General features: G+C 49.7%; 5 protein-coding genes across 5 annotated transcripts; all 5 read right to left on the bottom strand.

Moving 5' to 3' along the window:
* Positions 1-184: 184 nt before the first annotated feature.
* On the bottom strand, positions 185-3,981 carry TrAFT101_003926 (uncharacterized protein). Its single transcript, XM_024901652.2, has 2 exons — positions 2,724-3,981; positions 185-2,651 (listed from the first exon to the last, which is right to left on the bottom strand). The coding sequence occupies exons 1-2, from the start codon at positions 3,465-3,467 to the stop codon at positions 636-638; spliced, it is 2,760 nt and encodes a 919-aa protein (XP_024766302.1). The 5' UTR covers positions 3,468-3,981; the 3' UTR covers positions 185-635.
* Positions 3,982-6,032: 2,051 nt separating this feature from the next.
* Positions 6,033-7,765, bottom strand: TrAFT101_003925 (uncharacterized protein). The gene is made up of 5 exons (XM_024898948.2): positions 7,648-7,765; positions 7,539-7,594; positions 7,253-7,465; positions 6,454-7,186; positions 6,033-6,380 (listed from the first exon to the last, which is right to left on the bottom strand). The coding sequence occupies exons 1-5, from the start codon at positions 7,741-7,743 to the stop codon at positions 6,300-6,302; spliced, it is 1,179 nt and encodes a 392-aa protein (XP_024766303.2). The 5' UTR covers positions 7,744-7,765; the 3' UTR covers positions 6,033-6,299.
* Positions 7,766-9,686: 1,921 nt separating this feature from the next.
* On the bottom strand, positions 9,687-11,177 carry TrAFT101_003924 (uncharacterized protein). Its single transcript, XM_024898954.2, has 2 exons — positions 10,718-11,177; positions 9,687-10,652 (listed from the first exon to the last, which is right to left on the bottom strand). The coding sequence occupies exons 1-2, from the start codon at positions 10,947-10,949 to the stop codon at positions 10,063-10,065; spliced, it is 822 nt and encodes a 273-aa protein (XP_024766304.1). The 5' UTR covers positions 10,950-11,177; the 3' UTR covers positions 9,687-10,062.
* A 2,680-nt stretch (positions 11,178-13,857) lies between these two features.
* On the bottom strand, positions 13,858-14,214 carry TrAFT101_003923 (uncharacterized protein; the record flags this gene model as incomplete). Its single annotated transcript, XM_024905760.2, has 2 exons — positions 13,858-13,969; positions 14,135-14,214. The coding sequence occupies 2 exons, from the start codon at positions 14,212-14,214 to the stop codon at positions 13,858-13,860; spliced, it is 192 nt and encodes a 63-aa protein (XP_024766305.2).
* A 930-nt stretch (positions 14,215-15,144) lies between these two features.
* TrAFT101_003922 (uncharacterized protein) lies at positions 15,145-16,900 on the bottom strand. Its single transcript, XM_024901653.2, has 2 exons — positions 15,894-16,900; positions 15,145-15,831 (listed from the first exon to the last, which is right to left on the bottom strand). The coding sequence occupies exons 1-2, from the start codon at positions 16,856-16,858 to the stop codon at positions 15,300-15,302; spliced, it is 1,497 nt and encodes a 498-aa protein (XP_024766306.1). The 5' UTR covers positions 16,859-16,900; the 3' UTR covers positions 15,145-15,299.
* Between the last annotated feature and the right edge of the window lie 157 nt (positions 16,901-17,057).

Genomic DNA, 17,057 nt, shown 5'->3' with positions numbered 1-17,057 from the left:
GCGTCCCGTGCTAAGAGAGCTGGAGGTTTTAGCGTTTCTCGCTGCTCGCAGTCCTGGCATGTGATGCTCCAGCGTCGGCACTAGCCGCTTTGCACTTGAAGCCTCAAGGGCCGTGACCAAATCATATGAACCCATCACTGATTACGTGCATGCAGCTTCCTGAAAGATAAAAGGCTAATGGTAACAGGTATATTCACGGTTCTTCCTTTCGCATTCTAAGCCAAGTCGTTTACTAAGACAAAATCCCTTCCCTCCGCTGCCAAGTCGTCACAATCGTCTCAATAAGCAGAATCCGCCTCCCAAACCAAGAAAGAAAAAGGAAAACAGAAAAAAAAAAAAAAAAAAAAGGCAGCATAACGCTGAATAGGCAGTCTTGCCAATTAATAGAAATAAAAAAGTAATAGTCGAAGAGAATTATAAAACAAGTAAAAAAACATGAAGAAGAAAAGGGTATCGAAGGCATAAGCTGTCCGTGCATAAGCAAGCGCCGGAATAGCATTAAAATCATAGTTGTCCACTCCCCCTATCCCATCTCCAAACGACGCGTCTCATCCATATACGCTTCAAAGACGCAGTCAAATATTCGCAATCGTGAAAAAAAGAAAAATTGAAGAAAAAAAATGTCTGGGTCCTTTTCAAGGGATATCAGCTTCTCCGTTGAGAACGCGCAGAGCCATCTCGATCCTGCGCTTGTATAATTCATGGCCTCCTGGATTAGCTCCGTCAGGCTCACCCAGCGCCAAAACGCACTTTCCGATGCTTGCAACCAGTTTCTCAACAGTCACCTGGACATCCTTGGACAGGACTTGAAGCGCTGGCGATTGTCCGCCTCGCCCATTGCTGCTGGTTTGGCTGTAAATGCTCGATGTATCGGTCAAGAGCGAGTCTCTAATCTTGTTCTTCAGCCCTTGATCAGGAGAGCCGCCAGGCGTTAAGATACCACTGTTAAGCTTGGTCTTGTTGATGAGTGGGAAGCTCCGGTTCGTTCCGATAGATTCAAAGGACGAATGCGACGGTCGGTGCATAGATCTGACAGAACTGTTGCTCATTGGCCGAGGCGTAGTCATTGTGCTGCTCCTCTGGTGTGTCCCAAGCGTAGAAGCAGTCTCGTCGCTGCTGCTCACTGAAGAGTCTCTAAACGAATGGGCGTGTCTTCGCCGAGCATCTTCAAACAAGTCAGCCGCCGTGTAAACTCTGAAAGCACCCTGAGCCGTTGTGCTACGACTGTCCAGTCCCTCAGTTGCCGTTGCGAACGTGTCCACAGATGCTGTCGTATCCGCACTGCTACTCCGCCTGTGCGACACAATTGGGCCCCGTGTAGTTTCCACCGAGTCTGCCGAGCTCACACTTTCTGAGCGCAGTCGCTGGTCCGTCATAGTACTCATAGCAGAGTGCAAAAAGAAGTGCTCATAATCAAAGGCGTCCTCGCGGTCTTCGTGGGAGATGGGCTGCTGGAAAGATTCATGATACAGCGATTCCTCGCCTTCGCTTGCATAGCCATCGCGAGCCGCCTCGGGGCTCGACTCTACTTCCGTGTACTCAGTAGCGACACTTTCTGCTGGTGATGAGCTCCGGCGGCCGTTGATTGCTTCTTGTTGATCTACTTCCAATGGGCTGGCCAGGGTCCGAACCTTGGGAGTTTCGCTCTCCTCGAGACGCTCATGGTCTTCTTGAGGCTCTGGGGTTAGAGGATGCTCGTCGATCACTCTGACTCCCTGCTCTTCTCCCTCTCCTTCCCCACTTTCCTCCTCTTGCTCTTGATATTGCTCCTGATATTGCTCCTCATACTGCTCTTGGTGCTGCTCCTCATACTGCTCTTGAAGCTGCTCCTCATACTGCTCTTGAAGCTGCTCTTGCTCTTGCTCTTGCTCTTCCTCTTCCTCTTCCTCTTCCTCCACTTCCTCAATGGGCTCGGCTATGTACTCGGGCTGTTTTCGTGCATATTCGTTCTCGCCATTGCTCATGTTTCCGTCGACATGCTCTGCCGTTGTTGGTGTATCCTCTCCGCTGCTGTAGAAACCACGCGAATCCGCAGAGTTTGGTTCCCAGGTAGCATTGGTAAACGGACTAGGCATACGAAGGCTTTGGAGACTGCGACGCTTCATGCTATCTGCACGTGCTTGCTCTTTCAAGGTAGATATCTTTCCTTTCAGGCCCTTCAGTTGGTCTTGAAGGTCTCGCATCTGTGATGCCGAAGCAGAACGAGTCAACCCAAGCTCAGAATAGGCCCCCGGCGTGGGACTCGCTGAGGTGGTTGTTCGTGAGCCGTTTCGCTGCCCTCCGTTCCCATTCAGAGCCTCCAGAGTAGTGTCTGATTGATAGTAGCTGAAATGCCCATGAGCGCCTTGAGTCGAAGCGCTGCTCCCCAGGCCGTCCATGCTTCTGGATGTAGGCAAAGGCCGCCGATAACCACCAGCAGAACCAAGAGCGCTAGCAGACCGCTGTGTATAGCCCGGCACCTTTGATGTTCCATAAGACCCAGAAATTGCACCGTTCTCGTTGCCCGTTTTCGATAGATTCGTCGCAGCTGATGTTACATCTGGCCTACGGAGTGCTGAAGCGGCCCTTCCCATGGTAGGCGATGGTGTTGAGCCGTCGGATACAGATGAATAACTCAAGGTTCTTGCTCGGGTAAGATTGTCCTCCATATGCTGCAAAGAAGCTCATTAGTCCTCTTTCGAAGAAAAGGGGGGGTTTCACTTTGTTCCTTGCGCAAAGCTTACAGTCAGTCTCATTTTGGCATTGGCGAGAATCTGCTCCGCTCGCTTGCTGATAGAAGTCCCATCATCACTCAGTCTCCGCCTAGCCGTCGGGTCATAGGCGCGTAAGTGGTGTGAGGCGGCTGTTCCTTCCACGTACTCGGACGCCATACTCTCTTCGTCGTCGCCCTGAAATATGCTGTCTCCGCCCACGCTCGCCGAATCGTCGAAATCGATGAAGGCACCGCCGTCGTTTGCGCCAATTGTGCTGGTTGAATCGGTGGACATTCTTCGCTCGCGATCATTCTGCTGCTGGCGCTGTTGTTGCTGCTGCTGGTGTCGCTGCTGTATAAACCTCTTTCCCGCAGTCAGCGATGCTCGAAACGGGCCTTCGTCGCCCGAGCTGTGGTTCGAGCGCTTGGACGCATTGCGCGAGGGAATCGGCCCAACGACGCTCTCCACCTCTGTGACCTCGCCAATGTCTGAAAGCATGGTTCCATTGCCGTAGATGATGGGCGTTGTCAGAGGGTTGGGATTGGCGTAGAAGTCTTGGGTGAACTGAAAGCCGTCTTCGATATGGTGCCCGCTGTTCCAGAGCGACGGGCCCGTCTGCGACCGGCCGCGGTACGTGTCGGGCTCATCGTAGTCGGGCAAGATCATGTCCGGGTTAGTCAGGGTTGGAGATGCGGGTTGAGGATACGGAACGGCCATGCCGCGAGCGTCTTGTTGGCCGTCATAGCGATTCGTGACAATGGACTGCAGCGTCATGGCTGATCGGCTGGCTGGACCCAAGCTCAAGGAAAGCGAGTCGCCGTTGTTCTGTTGCGCCTTGCCGGGCTGTATTTCTCGCTGTGCCCTGTCCCTTTGCAGTCCCTCGATTCTTCCGCGCCTGGCGCAAGACAAGTCACGGAAACTCTGCTGCCCAAGCGTCTAACAAAGGTACATCCAGAGCAGCGAGAACGAAATAAAAAAAAAATAAGCACAAAAGAAAAAAAAAACGAGTGTAGTTGGGATTCAGGGCTCGCGCGCTGCTAAGCCCCTGGCAGCCTCGCGAAATAGAATTACGAAAAGGGAGAGATGTTCAAAAACTCCGCGATGCGAGAGTGGACCAGGGCGCGCCGCGAGACAAGAAAGGAGCGACTTTAAAAGCGGCCGACGGACGGTTTTGGCTGAATCGATGCTGCTGCTAGCCGGCAACCTCTGAAGCGAGCGGAGCTTCGGTCTGGATCGTCGTCTAGCAATTAGAGGGGAAAAGAGGACCCAGAAAAAGCAGTAGAAGAGAAAAAAGAGGTTGTCACGAGAAGAGCGAGAGTGTCGCTGACGCCCAGAAACTGCGCTGCAAGTTGCATGCACTATTGTATTTACAGGCACCTGCCCGCCCGAGGCAAGGTATGCAAGCCTGGAGGCCCGGGCCGCAGAAAAGTCGAATGAGTGCCTGGTCTGACAGGAACGGCCACAAAAGGGCCACTCATCTAGCTGGATTGGAGGGGTGGCGCTGTGGCGCGCTGGGGCTATTCAGGGCGCGGATCTCAAAGAGGGCTAGGTGGTCGATTCTTATGCGTCGAAATTGACTGGGCGTTTTGTTTTGTTTGCTTGTTTCTTCTACCCGGCGTGTCAGAGATGAGGTGCGTGTTGTCTGTGGAAGAGGTATTTCTTTCTCAAGTTTTTTTTTTTTTTCCCACCCGGACTGGCCGAATCCTCGACCTAACGACGTAGATGCAACGATTTGTTGGTGCTTCCCAAAAAATACATCCGAGTACTACATGTACATCTGCAGCGGTGCAAGCACATGTCGGTAATTGGCTGCACGGGTGCATGCCGCGTGATGGTATCTCCAGCGGTAGGTATACCAAATAGGTGGCCGCTTAATAAGGCACCCAGGAGGTAGCCTCGTGCCACGACATACAAAGATACAGAGTCTTGTACTCCATACCGGTGCTCCATACGCCCTCTCTCTTCACCATATCCGCTCGCAAAGGCGAAATAACATGTGCTCCATAGTGTCCGTATTTGCCGGCGCAATAATACAACCCAACTCCACTACTGCAGTCCCGCCGATGAAGAAAGCGTGGCAACGCCAGCATGTAGGCACTCAGCATTGTTGGTCCTACCTATTTGCTACAAGCACGGCGCCATCACCATTCAATCCCTCGTATTGTCTTCCTTTTTGCCCTTCTTTCGCAGGAATAACACAAGGGGAGAGGCAAAGCTGCGAAATTAGTCATGTGGAGGGCCGCATAATACTAATTTTACCCGATGCTCGTAACCCCAAGACCCGGCAAATCGCCGCGCTGTGCTCCATTTTGGCCCGGGGCCGTGCAAAACTAGTCTATTGGCCTCTTGTTCCAGATACACGGTTTATCCATGCCGCGTAATGCACCGTATTGCTAAAATAGTAGCAGTACCTGGTTGAGCTGCAAGTCAGCAATGCAGTAAGAGATCTGCGGCTCACTCGCAGCAGCAATTCTGTCCTCTTTGCGCAGAGTTTCTTTTACTATTTTGGGTTCGCATAGCCGCGTCATTTTTCGGCCCCACTGGCTGGGTCTACCATCTCCAAGGCTTCTGCAAGACATGCTTGCTTGTTGTGGTACAGGTCCATACATACGTGGAAAGAAACGGTGCCTGATCTCCATACTAAAAAAGACTAAAATGAGTGTGTACTACTAATTCTTTGAGGTCCTCGTACCAACAGTGGAGCAAAGAAGAGGGCGTAAAACGAGTTGGCCAGTCATCTGCGACGTCGTTCGGCTTAGCTATGTGTATTTATTACATGATCAACCTCTAAATCTACACGAATCAATGTTCATTTCTTCTAAAAGGGACAAGAACACAAACGTAGCAAATGAATAAGCATGTCATGGAAGCATTAGGTACCTAGGTAGGTAGTAGAGACAGTAGAGATAACAAAAAGCAACAGGGACACTATATTAGCTCGAAAGATTATAGATTGCTGTTTCTTCCCCGCATGATGTTGGGGATAAACCAGCTCCCACTGGTTATTTGATTAGAACAGAGTTTTATTCTGGGGCTATCCATTGTCGAGTTTGCGATGGAATGCGGTATAGTGATGATGACCCATTTTGAAAATAACTGCTATTTCCTTCTGGATGTTTGTTAATTGGTGCAATGCCATTTCACACATCATTAATGAGAAAATGTTAAGAGAGAGGTAGTGTCAGCGTATGGTCATGCCTAATGGTGCCAAAGCGGCCTGGGAGCATATCGGAGACGAAAAGGCTGCTTGTTGATCGAAATGGCAATTGGTACCATCTTAACGCAAGGACTCTCGCAGAGCATCACATTCATTAGAACAATAAAAGTTTGCATAATAATAGGCCATGTACTGATGGTTATAGAGCTCCCTGTTTTACTCTCATTTAGATGCAACTCGAATCTGTTTCTACAGAGTGTTGAACGATATTCTATGATATTCATTTTCCCGCCTTTTAGTGTTTTTTTCCTTCCCTCGCCCTTTTGTCGTTTTGATCATTTATTTCCTGACACTTCGTTGATATGCTATTGTTTTGTTGTTGAATAAGAAAAGAAAAAGAAAAAGAAAAAGAAGAGAAACGGTTTTGGTTTATTGCTTTACATCCGCAATCAAATCTCATCAACGAAAGCTTCGGTTCGGGCCTGGATGGTGCTCTTATCCTCCTTGGGGGGGCGGTTCGCAACCAAACGCTATCAAATAATTAGCTTTTTTTTTCCTCTTACACTGTGATATCTCAAGAGAGATGCGATATATTGCACTTACAACAAGATTTCTCAGCAGAATGGCAATAGTGACCTTTCCAACTGATGGCACATAGATGGAAGCCTTCTCCTTGACAGCGACTCCATCAAAGTTCTTGAAAGAAGAAAAGTTGATGCAAACGGCGCCGTCTCTGATAAGCTCTGTGGGAACCTTGTATGATTCCACAGGCACTCCTCCAATGATGACATCGCTCAGAGGTAGGCACTGCTCCAGACCCCAGCCCTCCTTCTCCTCCACCTGGTGGCGAACCTTTTTGATTCCCTGGCCACGGGTGAACAGCTGTACGCCGGTAATATCCACAGAGTAGACGGTGGCACCATCGTTGGCCAACAGGGCTGCGAGAGGGCGACCATTGACCTCGGAGCGGTTGATGACGGTAATGGTCTTGCCGAACAGACGGTTGCCGTAAGCGAGGATGGGGTTGTAGATCTGGAGGTGCTCCAGAATCTTAACCACGGCCAGCGGGGTGCAGGGCAGGATGGACTTCTTCTTGTTCTCGGGAGGATCCAAGAAGCGAATGTTGTGATACATGTTGTGAAGGTAGCTGTGGCGCAATCCCTCGACGTCCTTGGTGAGATCGACGGTCTCCTGGACATATTTATCGTGGGTAGGGTTCTTGGGGAAGATGGGGTAGTAGACGAGGATACCGTCGACCGCGTCGTCCTCGTTGGCCTTCATAATGTCTTCTTCAAGGAGGTCTTTGTCGACTCTGCGGAGCTCGAAGTTGAAGCCACTAGATTCGGCTGTTAGAAACCATATCACGTAGATGCGGCAACACGGCAGCATTTCGCATTCTCACTTTTCCTCGCAGGTCTTTTTGGACCACTCGGCATACTGGACGGCGGCAGGGTCGTCGTTTGCAAGGAATGCCACCAAGGTTGGGGCACTGCTACCAGCCTCCTGGACCTTGGAAAGGGTTTCCTTGACCTCGAGCAGGAGCTTCTTGGCAATGGTCTCGGCGGTGATGACCTTGCAGGTCTTGGGAGCTACTTGAGATGCCATCGTCGAATAACTGTATGGACAGAATACGGGAGATTGGTGTCAGCACAGAGCTTGCTTCAGCATACAACCACCGAATTTCTCACCTCTGAATGTAACGGCGATGACTCTTGACTTCTTTTGACCCCACCAAAGTCGGAACCTTTATGACATCAGCGCAACTGGCTCCGTGAGGCCGGAAATGGGCAGCCCTACAAGCAATTTGTCCAATGGGCGGTGTGATAGTTGAGATCTAGACGAGCGACAAGCAATGCCTAGGTTATGGCACACTCTGAAGAGAGGGATTGACATCTGGACGTCATTCTGTCTCGCAAATGAGAAGAGGGAAAAAAAAAATTATTTCGAGATAACAGCCGTTGCCGGCGCCGGAGCTACGGCAGGCTGCCCCTCCAAAGCTGTCTTTGCCGATTCAGGACTAGCGCCCCAAGGCACTCTGCAGAGCTGGAGCTCCAGCGAATAAGCAATTGCAGAGGCGCCCTTTCCGGAACTGAGTGTGTCTGCACACGTAGATACACATAGATCACTAAGAGATTTATATGAGGAGGCCGGCCTAGGTCTAGCTTTCATGATAAACTCTTGTTCTCCAATGAGGAGTGTGCATGTTCATAAGGCTAGTCGAGAGCATCAAGCACGTGCTTTGACCGATCGCGGTTCCTTATACAGTAATGCCACATGCAGGTTGAATCATATACGTGTAAAGGGGTCCAGATATATTTACCTACATCAATTACGTTACATGTGATTTCTCTAAAAATAGAAAATTAGGTATCAAGTCAGGAAAATGCAGCAGTCAGATGAAGCACAGGAATGCACTCTATGCGGGGGTAACAACAATGGCCCAGCATCTCGAAGCATTCCCATTGCGAAACATTTCCATGTGAGTGTACCACATGGGTTTCTATTGTCGAAATACAATAGTTTCAGTCTCTCCCAATACTCGGGACAGCATCTTGTACATGTAGCATGGTGACCACCAGCAGTCTGCAGATGAGCTGTCGATAGCAAGTGCCAAGTCGTATCAATGCAGCGACATTTTTAGCTTTTCACTAAATTTGGTTTATGACCAGTAAATTGATAGTACCAAATTGTCAAATGCGCACGAGGCAGCTTTACCCGTGGAGATGGATTGCTGGCTGCTATTCTGCCGATTAAGAGATGCTAGACCGACATACAGTAAACCACCACGAAGCTGACAGATAGAAAGATGACGTTCAGATGCTCAGCCTCACCTCCTAAATCCTTTTCTTACTGCATTCCACCTACCAACACACGTGCTTCTCTGGCGCCGAGCTAAATGAATAGTAATGGGTGTCATCAGCAGCATAGCGGCTCACATTGAGCAGGCAACCCTCTCCTGCGTCACGCGATGCGCGCACAAATGCAGCATCTGCGGTAGGCTACGCTGTTACTTAATCAAGTTATAGTAATTGTCGACACGCTGGGAGACCAATCGCCGCCGTCACCTCAGTCTTCATGAATATTAATAATGGAAGACTTCGTGGAAGTGCAAATTCGCGCCGGCGATATTTATTTAAATGAGGCACACACTCTCTCCGCCAATCTAAACAACCTGCGCCACACCCGGGAGAACAGGTAGCTCTGATGCTACTCTATTTAGCGCTCCCCCTTTTCGCTCATTTTAAACAATAAATGCGCGTAGCGCAAACGCGACGGCGTTTCGTTTCGACGTCAAGCTTAGGCCAACTAAGGCAGGTCAGCAGGAGAAAAATAACTGCCGCACAGGGTGTTTGTTTTTTCCCCCGTCAATGCAAGGGCTTACAGCTCCTGGGCCTGTTTCGGTCTGACAGGAGCTTTTCGGGGCGTAAGAATGGATTACTATCAGACAAAGGCCAGACCCAGACATCTGAGTCAATTGTCATATAACCTAGCTACATTGTTGTTATACGCGCCCGCGTCCGTGCAGATACCTAGTGCCCGTCGATCCGCTTCTTCATGGTGCGTCATTGTCTTGGACGAAGCACTGCCGATCAATTGCCCTCTGAGGTCGTTCGTCGCCAAAAATCCCCAGTGTTATCCATGTAAGCCGCTTCCATGTCTCGTCACCGGGTTTGCTAGGGAAAGAGGCAGATCGTCGCTTGTATCCATCTTGGGAAATTCGCGATTGGCATTCAAGGACGGGTTGCCCATGTAGACACCAGATGTGAGACGTGGTTTCCAGCTTACTGGTCAGTGGTGAGACAACACACAGGGCACATTGAGATTTGTCTTTGCGGCTCAAATTGCAGGGCAGTTTGAAGAGTAAAATTGAATAGTAAACTTGGTTGGAACCATATACGAAGTAGAGCTCATAAAATCATTATCAATTAATGACAGAACCAATCTATTGACGCGCAGGCGCTAGATATCCTACATCGAAAACAACATGGTTCCCAGAAAAAAACAGACGTCGTGCCCTGCGCTTTCTATCTAGAGAGATTCAAAACCGAAACCAATCTTCCTCGCCTTTTCCAAGTAAAGTAAAAAAAAAAATATGTGCAAATCAACAATAAAATAGATTAGAGCCGTCAGCCCTTCCAGACGAAATTAGGCGTCATACCACGGCCCGCCAAAAACCCCCGATGGCGTCCACATCTTTCCATCATCAACCGCTTACAGAGCGAAGTAGGCCACGACCAGGGAGGCAACCAGGGCAAGGGAGCTGCCGCCAACGCGAGCACCAGAGTTGGTGGGGGGAGGCAGAGGAGTGCTGGGAGGGTTGGAGGGAGCAGCGGTGCCGGAGGGAGCAGCCCAGGTGGTGGTGGCAGCCTGGCCAGGAGGAACCCAGACAGGGGAGCTGGGAGGAGGAGGAGGCAGGCGGGTGGCGCTCTGGAGAGTGGTGGGAGCGGTCAGAGTAGGAGGAGCAACGGTGCCGTTGCAAGGAACGGTGGTGGTGGCGTTGAGGACGACGGTAACGTCAGTGACGGCGGGAGGAGAGTAAGGAGCCGAGGTCACGACGGGAGGAGAGTAAGGCGCCGAGGTGGACTGAGTGGCCAGGGAGACGGTCTTGACACCAGTGGAGGTGGTGATGGTGGTGGTGTCCTTGGCAGGAGGAGCAGCGCCAGCCTTGATGTGGAAGGGGTTGGAGTACTGGAAGATGCTGGGGTCGTTCTCGGACCTGACGATGAAGCCGTAGAAGGCATCAGTGCCCAGGGTGGCGGGGACGTTCCAAACGAATGAGCCAGCCTTGTTGGCAACGCCGGCTAGATGTCGAGGTTAGTCACTCGGCTGCTTCTTCTTCTCTTTGTTCTTGTGCAAGGCAACTTACTGGCAATGACATCGAGAGGAACCTGGGTGCCCTGAGTGGGGCCACCAATCAGCTGGATGGAGATGGTGTCGGCGGCGTACTTGGCGGGAGTCTGCCACTCGATGGTGAAAGGAGCACCGGCGTTGATGATCTGGTTGGAGCTGGGGACATTGACGGGGTCAAAGTCGGCAGTCTGGGCAAAGGTCGAGGAGACCAGAGCCAGGAAAGCGGGAACAGACAGAGTGAATCGCATCTTGACGGTTGAAATGAAGGTTTTTTTTTTTTACTTGTTGGAAAAAAAGAATGAAGAAAAGAAACAGCAAATAAGTAAAGAGTGACTGTTTGTCTTGAAGACAAATGGATGGACTGCAAAAGCTTTCTTAAGGAGTGTAAGCCTTTAATGAGGGTGAGAGGAAAAGAGAAGAAGAGGGAAAAGCATCTGATGAGCTGGGCGGAGGGGATAATAAGTAAATGTGATGACTTGGGGTTTCACGACGACAGGGGGTATTCTGGACAGACCCCTGTCAAGCCATGGAAGCGTGCACCGGCGGCTACCAGAAGAGGTGCGTGTACCTGGACTGGCCGAGAACTTAGAGTTACCAGGTGCCGGGATGAGGCATGTCGCAATGCGCCGAACGTATTAGGCACTTGTACATGTACAGGTAGATAGATACGCGTTTCTATATTTGTGCTCTCGGCGCTGGGTATTTTGCATTGACTCTTCTATTGCACTTGGTTTGCCATCGTATCGCTCCTGGTAACTGCTGCTACGTCTACCTCCTTGTTGGCACAGAGGTCCATCCACAGCAGCTCGGGTACTCGTGGCGCGGCAGCAGCAGTCATTTCTCTCCTCGTGTAACGTCCCGCGGCCAGCAAGGACCTGGGATGCGCCCACTGGCCTTAGATTTTGTTCCTGCAGACATTTGAGGGGGGCCGTGGTCGATTTTAAAATTGCATCGCCGAATCCGTGCCGCTGATTGGCTGCTATGGGGGAGGCCACGACAGGGCTGTGGTGCTCTAGATACGACGCTACGGCCAAGCGTCTAGCTCTAGCCCCATGGCTTGAATAACGTCGCAGAGTCACAGCGGCTCAGGCACGTTTACGTTGGTTCATCGACCCCGAGTCGGTGGCGAGCGCACGCAAACCTTGGAATGCTCAAGCATGCGTGTGCGCTGTCGGGCACTACGTTTAAAGGAACGGGAAGAGAGAAAAAAATTCATGTTCCCGCCCCTCCTAAACCGCCCTGTGCGCACGAGAATATCGCGCAATTGGCAGGGCGGAAATGATGCAAAACAGCGGCCCTCAGCCACAGGTACGAGCCTCTCTCTCAGCTTATCTTCAGCTTCCGCTCAGCTCGAAGATTCTGTCTCAGATCAGCGATAGTATACACAAAATAGAACGCGACTAGTAGAATCTTGGCAGCTGGCGGCTGAGAGTTAGACTCAAGTAGGGCAAGAAAAAAAAAAAAAAAAGAAAAAAAAAAAAAAAAAAAAAAAAGAGAAAAGCAAACACTTCTGGAAGCAAACAAATGTCTAGGAAGCCTTGTGCCACAAAAACCAAAGTTGCTTGCACTGCACCCCTTCATATTCATTCAGGCACGGGACATGGATATGCCTGGTTTGTAACTCGTATTGTCCTTGTGCAACAAACCGCTTATATTTCCTGCCTGTTAACTTTAAAGGGGACATTGGCCCGTCTCGAGATCTAAGCCCACATCTCCACTCTCAGGTCACAACCTGTCAGCCGTTGCATCAATCATAATTCATTCTAAAATAGGAAATCCCCGAACTATCGAGGCTGGAGGGGCTAAAAGCAATAGCGAACTTTAGCCTGCGATGCTATTTGCTGCTTACACTCAACTCTCATGCAGTTCCACCGAAAGGATTGCGCCAATTTAGACATGCAGCCAACGCATGGTTACTGTGCTGTATTATTCCGTGGACAGCAGTGATAGGGTGATTTGAATAGTGAAATAGGTATTACAGTATGGCATTAGATAGAAAGCCACGAAACAAAAAAAAAATTAAGGGAGAAGAAAAAGTGTCCGTCTCCCCTTACGCCTTTGCTTTCCGAGTGGAGTATTTGCTTTTACGGTTGCATTGTTATTTTCAAGTTTATTTCTTAGGCACCAAGTTTAAACAAGAGGAGGAAAAAGTGGCTCTACGTGAATCGTTCGCTTTTGGAGCATTACAAGTTTCAGCCAGGATTTATCAAGCGGTAAGAGATGGCGGTCATTTACAAATGCATAGTCAGCAGCTGCGGCCGCCGTATATCTAGAATCAACAGCGGGATAAATAGGATTAATCAAATTGTATAAATTAGAGCTTGGCCACTTACATGTTCAGAAAGTAATAGGCAGAAAAGGGTGTTTAATATTTTCCACTACCTCTACTGCACCTCTACTCCCTCTCTTCAGCAGACCTCTTATCTCTTATCCACCGAGTCCGTCTCCTTTGGCACCATATTAACGGAATATGGCGGCTTTGGCCTTTGAGCTGGATGGAGAAGATGGCTGTACCTAATTTCATGAGAATACAGCTCTCGTGGTATTCGCCAACAGGGAAATGCCTACCGACAATACATGAATTACCAAATAATATAGCAAAGAGCTTAATGGCGGCGCTTTTGGCGGGTGTAATCTAGTATAACAGGCCGTTTAATAGCGGCTGGCAATCTTATATACGCCGCACACATTAGCATTTGATACTAATTCTCGGCACAAATATTTTGATATCGTATCTTTGACGTTCGCTCCAGCAAGATTGATTGCTGCATCACTCTCGAAGATATTGTGTTAGTTCTTCATCTTGTTAATGTCCTGCAAATCTAATATTAAAGAAGGATGCCGTAACGTTGGCTCGATAGAGACAATCAAAATCTCTGCCAGCTTTGGATTCCCAATATTAGAAGTTCGATACCAGCCATATTCGTGGGTTCTTGTCTTAAATCAAGATATTCCAAGCTAATACGCTATACTTGAGACCTAATAAATGGAACGAATCGTCTCAAATTGGCACCGTAGCAACGACTAAGACTCTCAACATCACTGCTATTGCAGTGGTAGCCTGTGGATTAACTTTTATTAAAATTAGAAACCCGTCTTTCTGAGAACAAAATTGCAGATATGGCGAAATGCTTAACCGCCCAACGTTGCTTCCCATCAAAGTACTTTGGAGTCGAATGTCTTGTATTCGAGCATTTGTGTGATGATTTCGTCTTTTCCGTCTGTGACGATTTTGCGCAAATTTTTGACGGTGATTGCTGCAATAACGCTGGTTGCGTTCAGTATATAGTAGCCTCTGGCTACTGCTTAAGTTGCGATGATTTTCATTTTTTCGTGGGTATCTCGGTATCTACTCCATGACGACCATTTCGTTGCTTTCATGGCATTTGTCTCCATAACTTTCATCACGCATGCTGCGAAACAAGGTTCCTACAGTTCTTTTGGGACGCCGACAAGCGTGAATGCAGCAAGAACCAATATTTCGCAGTACTTCTGGTGTTCTTCAAGGGCCATTGTTGCTGTATTAATTGCATCTTGCTCAGCATAATCTTTACAAAGCTTGCGTAGGTCGTTGTTTTGACTTTCGCTAAGGTGGCCCCATGCCGTGCGCGGCGGTTCAGCGACGATAATTGGGTTGGGGGCCTCAGGTGGCTTTCTTGATGTACTATCCCCATGGAATTAATGTCCCGAGTTTAGAGGTACAAAATGTTAGACCAAGATACACCTACTAGATTTATACCTAAGCGTGAGTAGTGCATGTAGATAGTAGCAAACTACCCCTCAGTGAGAGAAATGACCCTCACCTTTCTGTTTTGATAATTTCTTCCACTGTCGTTGCAGGAAAGGATTCGTCCGATCCAGCGTTACTATTCTTTTTCTCCATTAAAACTTAGATAATGCTATAGACAGTATGCTGCGGCACTCTTTAGCCCAGAGGGTTTTGACAGGAAAGAGAGAAAGAGATGCTAGAGTTGTCTATTCCGCCATTTTAGAAAGCGGCCACAATGTTGGACTAGGCTTTATTTATGTCGACGTTGTGGATTGTCTACTGTTTTTCCTTTGTTGGCTACGAAGGCGTCCATTTTAGCAACTACGGGGTTATACGCCTTCATTCGAACAAAAATTGATGTTTTCAATTTGCCGAACTTGATACTCTCTCATATGACCCATAATTTCCCTGCTATCCATTAAAGTTCCGCAAATTCTGTGAGAGTTTGGACGCAGTAGAAGCGATAGGTGTAATAGCAAAATGGAGACAATAGCAATTCGCATTCCCATTTCTTCATTCGGCGCAGATATTCCAGTACCAAGGTACGTCCTACTTGGTTTCAAAAGTATCGTAGAAAAGGAGAGATTAGCTTGGTTGTCTACAATATCGTAAAGAATTACTTGCGCAGGCTACAAGCTTAAATCCTGAGAATGCATATTAGCACTACTACATAGCTGATCAATAGTCATTCTCTCATTATATCCTCTGCAATAAATGTATTAATGGTCCATAGCAGTATTGCAATAAAAAAAGCCTTCTAACGTAAACAAGAGACGCCAAACCAGCAATGAGGACGCCGTGGTAATACATCGCTCCAGTGCAGCCTCCGTCAACTCAAAGCCTCTTCCAGCCTAACATCATCTTGTCGAATTGGCAGCTCTCCCTGCAGCACGCCCTGATTCGGGGTTTTCGAGTGGCTCCTCATACCATCCCCGTTCACTTCCGTTGAGGGTCCGATATGCCGATAAACTCTGATTGAGCCGTCCTGTCCTGCGGTCACCATCGTTTCACCGTGGACGTCCACCCAGAAGCACACTCCTTTGTGACCCTGTACTCTCTGAAGTACCTCCTTGTTCTTGACGTCCCAGAGTATGACATCTCCATCTTCGCTGGCAGAGGCAACGAATGCCTCACCGTGGAGGATGGCAAAACAGCCCCCGATGGAGAATTTCTCATTGCGATGGCCTTGATAAGTCTTTTTGACGCTTCCAGAAACGTAGTCCCATAGGCGGATGCAGTTATCGAGATTGAACGCGAGGACGAATCGGCCATTGGGGGAGAAGCATACATTGCTTACGGCGGGATTGTCTTCGTGGACAAGAGTTCGTAAGCATTGGCCGGTCGAGGTGTCCCATACACGGCTAAGACAAGTATTAGCAAGTTGAGCAGATATCTCCCGAATTGTTTGGCGCTTAAAACTTACATCAATCCGTCGGTAGAACAGCTCACAACCAATGTCCCGTCACAACAAAAGTCGATGCCTGCAACCGGGTCGCTGTGAGCGGGGAGACTTCTCATCAACCGTCCTGCTCGTACGTCCCAGAGAAAAACGGCCTCGTCGTAGGATCCGCTGGCCAAGATGTTGCCCTTTGGCGAAAAAGCCAAGCAATGAATGTAATTGTGATGCCCTCTCAGCGGCGCCATCTCTTGGCCAGCAGATTTCCGCGCCGTCGTTTTCGGCCGCCCGGTCACTCGATCCCAGAGCCGGATTGCCTTGTCGTCCGAGCCGCTCGCAAGCGTGTTGCTGTCTGGCGTCCATGCCACGCAGCTCACGCCGGCCATGTGGCCAACCAGTGTGTCCATATGAGCTCCCGTGGCGGCATCCCAGATTTTGACCGTCGCGTCGGCAGAGGCAGAGGCGATGAAGCGGCCATTTGGCGAGATGCGCACTTGCGAGACTGCTTTGGTGTGTCCGTGGAGAGCTAGTCGAGCTTTGTAATTCGGCTTGAGCGGCTCTCGTGGAGGTGTGGGAGTGGGCTGTTGTGGTTCTGGGGAAAAGGATTCTGATCGTGATTGGTTTGAGGACGTGGGGGACTGCGAGCGCGGTCGAGAGCGAGGGGATCTTGTTGGAGATCGTGTCGAATGGACGGGTGATTGTGAGCGCGTTCTTGAGCCGGAGCTGGATGCTGATCTTGATCGACGGACAGATTCCGAGAGCGGCCGCGAAAGCGACTGCGAGCGAGAGAAATCATCGAGATATTGCGGCGGCTTGCTTGGACTTTTGCTCAGGCCGCCGCCGCGCTGCGACAGCCGCCTGGGGGGCAGAAAGTCGTGTGGATCGCCGGCCAGCACATCGGGAGAGCTAGACCGTGAGGATGGAGTGTCGCCGGTCCTTCGCCGTTTGTAGGGCGGAGGCGTGTCTCTCGCCAGCTCGTCGGGGGAGCTCATTGTTGAGTGAGGTTCTTGACGAGGCTGAGCATTGAAAGGCTGGAGTAAGGCTGGCCTAGTAGGGTGGGTCAGAGTCGCGTCACAGGGTCTTTCGGTGCTGCGTGCAGGGTAGGGTCTTCAAATGTCGTCTCACTCGTGGAATTAAATTCACATGGGACTTTTTAGTAAGATTCTACATGCTCTGTAATGCTTTTCGCAG

The sequence above is a fragment of the Trichoderma asperellum genome, chromosome 2 (genome assembly GCF_020647865.1).
Source record: "Trichoderma asperellum chromosome 2, complete sequence".
In the NCBI taxonomy this organism is placed as follows: Eukaryota; Fungi; Ascomycota; class Sordariomycetes; order Hypocreales; family Hypocreaceae; genus Trichoderma; species Trichoderma asperellum.
The sequence above is the reverse complement of the archived record's forward strand: the minus strand, read 5'-3'. Positions and strand labels throughout refer to the sequence as shown.

What these genes read in the sequence shown, in the direction of transcription:
- TrAFT101_003926 (XM_024901652.2), bottom strand. Translation starts at nt 3,467, where the DNA reads ATGACGCTGCAGTCCATTGTCACGAATCGCTATGACGGCCAACAAGAC. An exon ending in ATGCCAAAATGAGACTGACT is followed by an intron (nt 2,652 to 2,723) that starts GTAAGCTTTGCG and finishes GCTTCTTTGCAG; the next exon opens with CATATGGAGGACAATCTTAC.
- TrAFT101_003925 (XM_024898948.2), bottom strand. Translation starts at nt 7,743, where the DNA reads ATGTCAATCCCTCTCTTCAGAGTGTGCCATAACCTAGGCATTGCTTGT. An exon ending in CATCGCCGTTACATTCAGAG is followed by an intron (nt 7,466 to 7,538) that starts GTGAGAAATTCG and finishes CTGTCCATACAG; the next exon opens with TTATTCGACGATGGCATCTC. An exon ending in AAAAAGACCTGCGAGGAAAA is followed by an intron (nt 7,187 to 7,252) that starts GTGAGAATGCGA and finishes AGCCGAATCTAG; the next exon opens with TGGCTTCAACTTCGAGCTCC.
- TrAFT101_003924 (XM_024898954.2), bottom strand. Translation starts at nt 10,949, where the DNA reads ATGCGATTCACTCTGTCTGTTCCCGCTTTCCTGGCTCTGGTCTCCTCG. An exon ending in TCCTCTCGATGTCATTGCCA is followed by an intron (nt 10,653 to 10,717) that starts GTAAGTTGCCTT and finishes CTCGACATCTAG; the next exon opens with CCGGCGTTGCCAACAAGGCT.
- TrAFT101_003922 (XM_024901653.2), bottom strand. Translation starts at nt 16,858, where the DNA reads ATGAGCTCCCCCGACGAGCTGGCGAGAGACACGCCTCCGCCCTACAAA. An exon ending in TGTTCTACCGACGGATTGAT is followed by an intron (nt 15,832 to 15,893) that starts GTAAGTTTTAAG and finishes TACTTGTCTTAG; the next exon opens with CCGTGTATGGGACACCTCGA.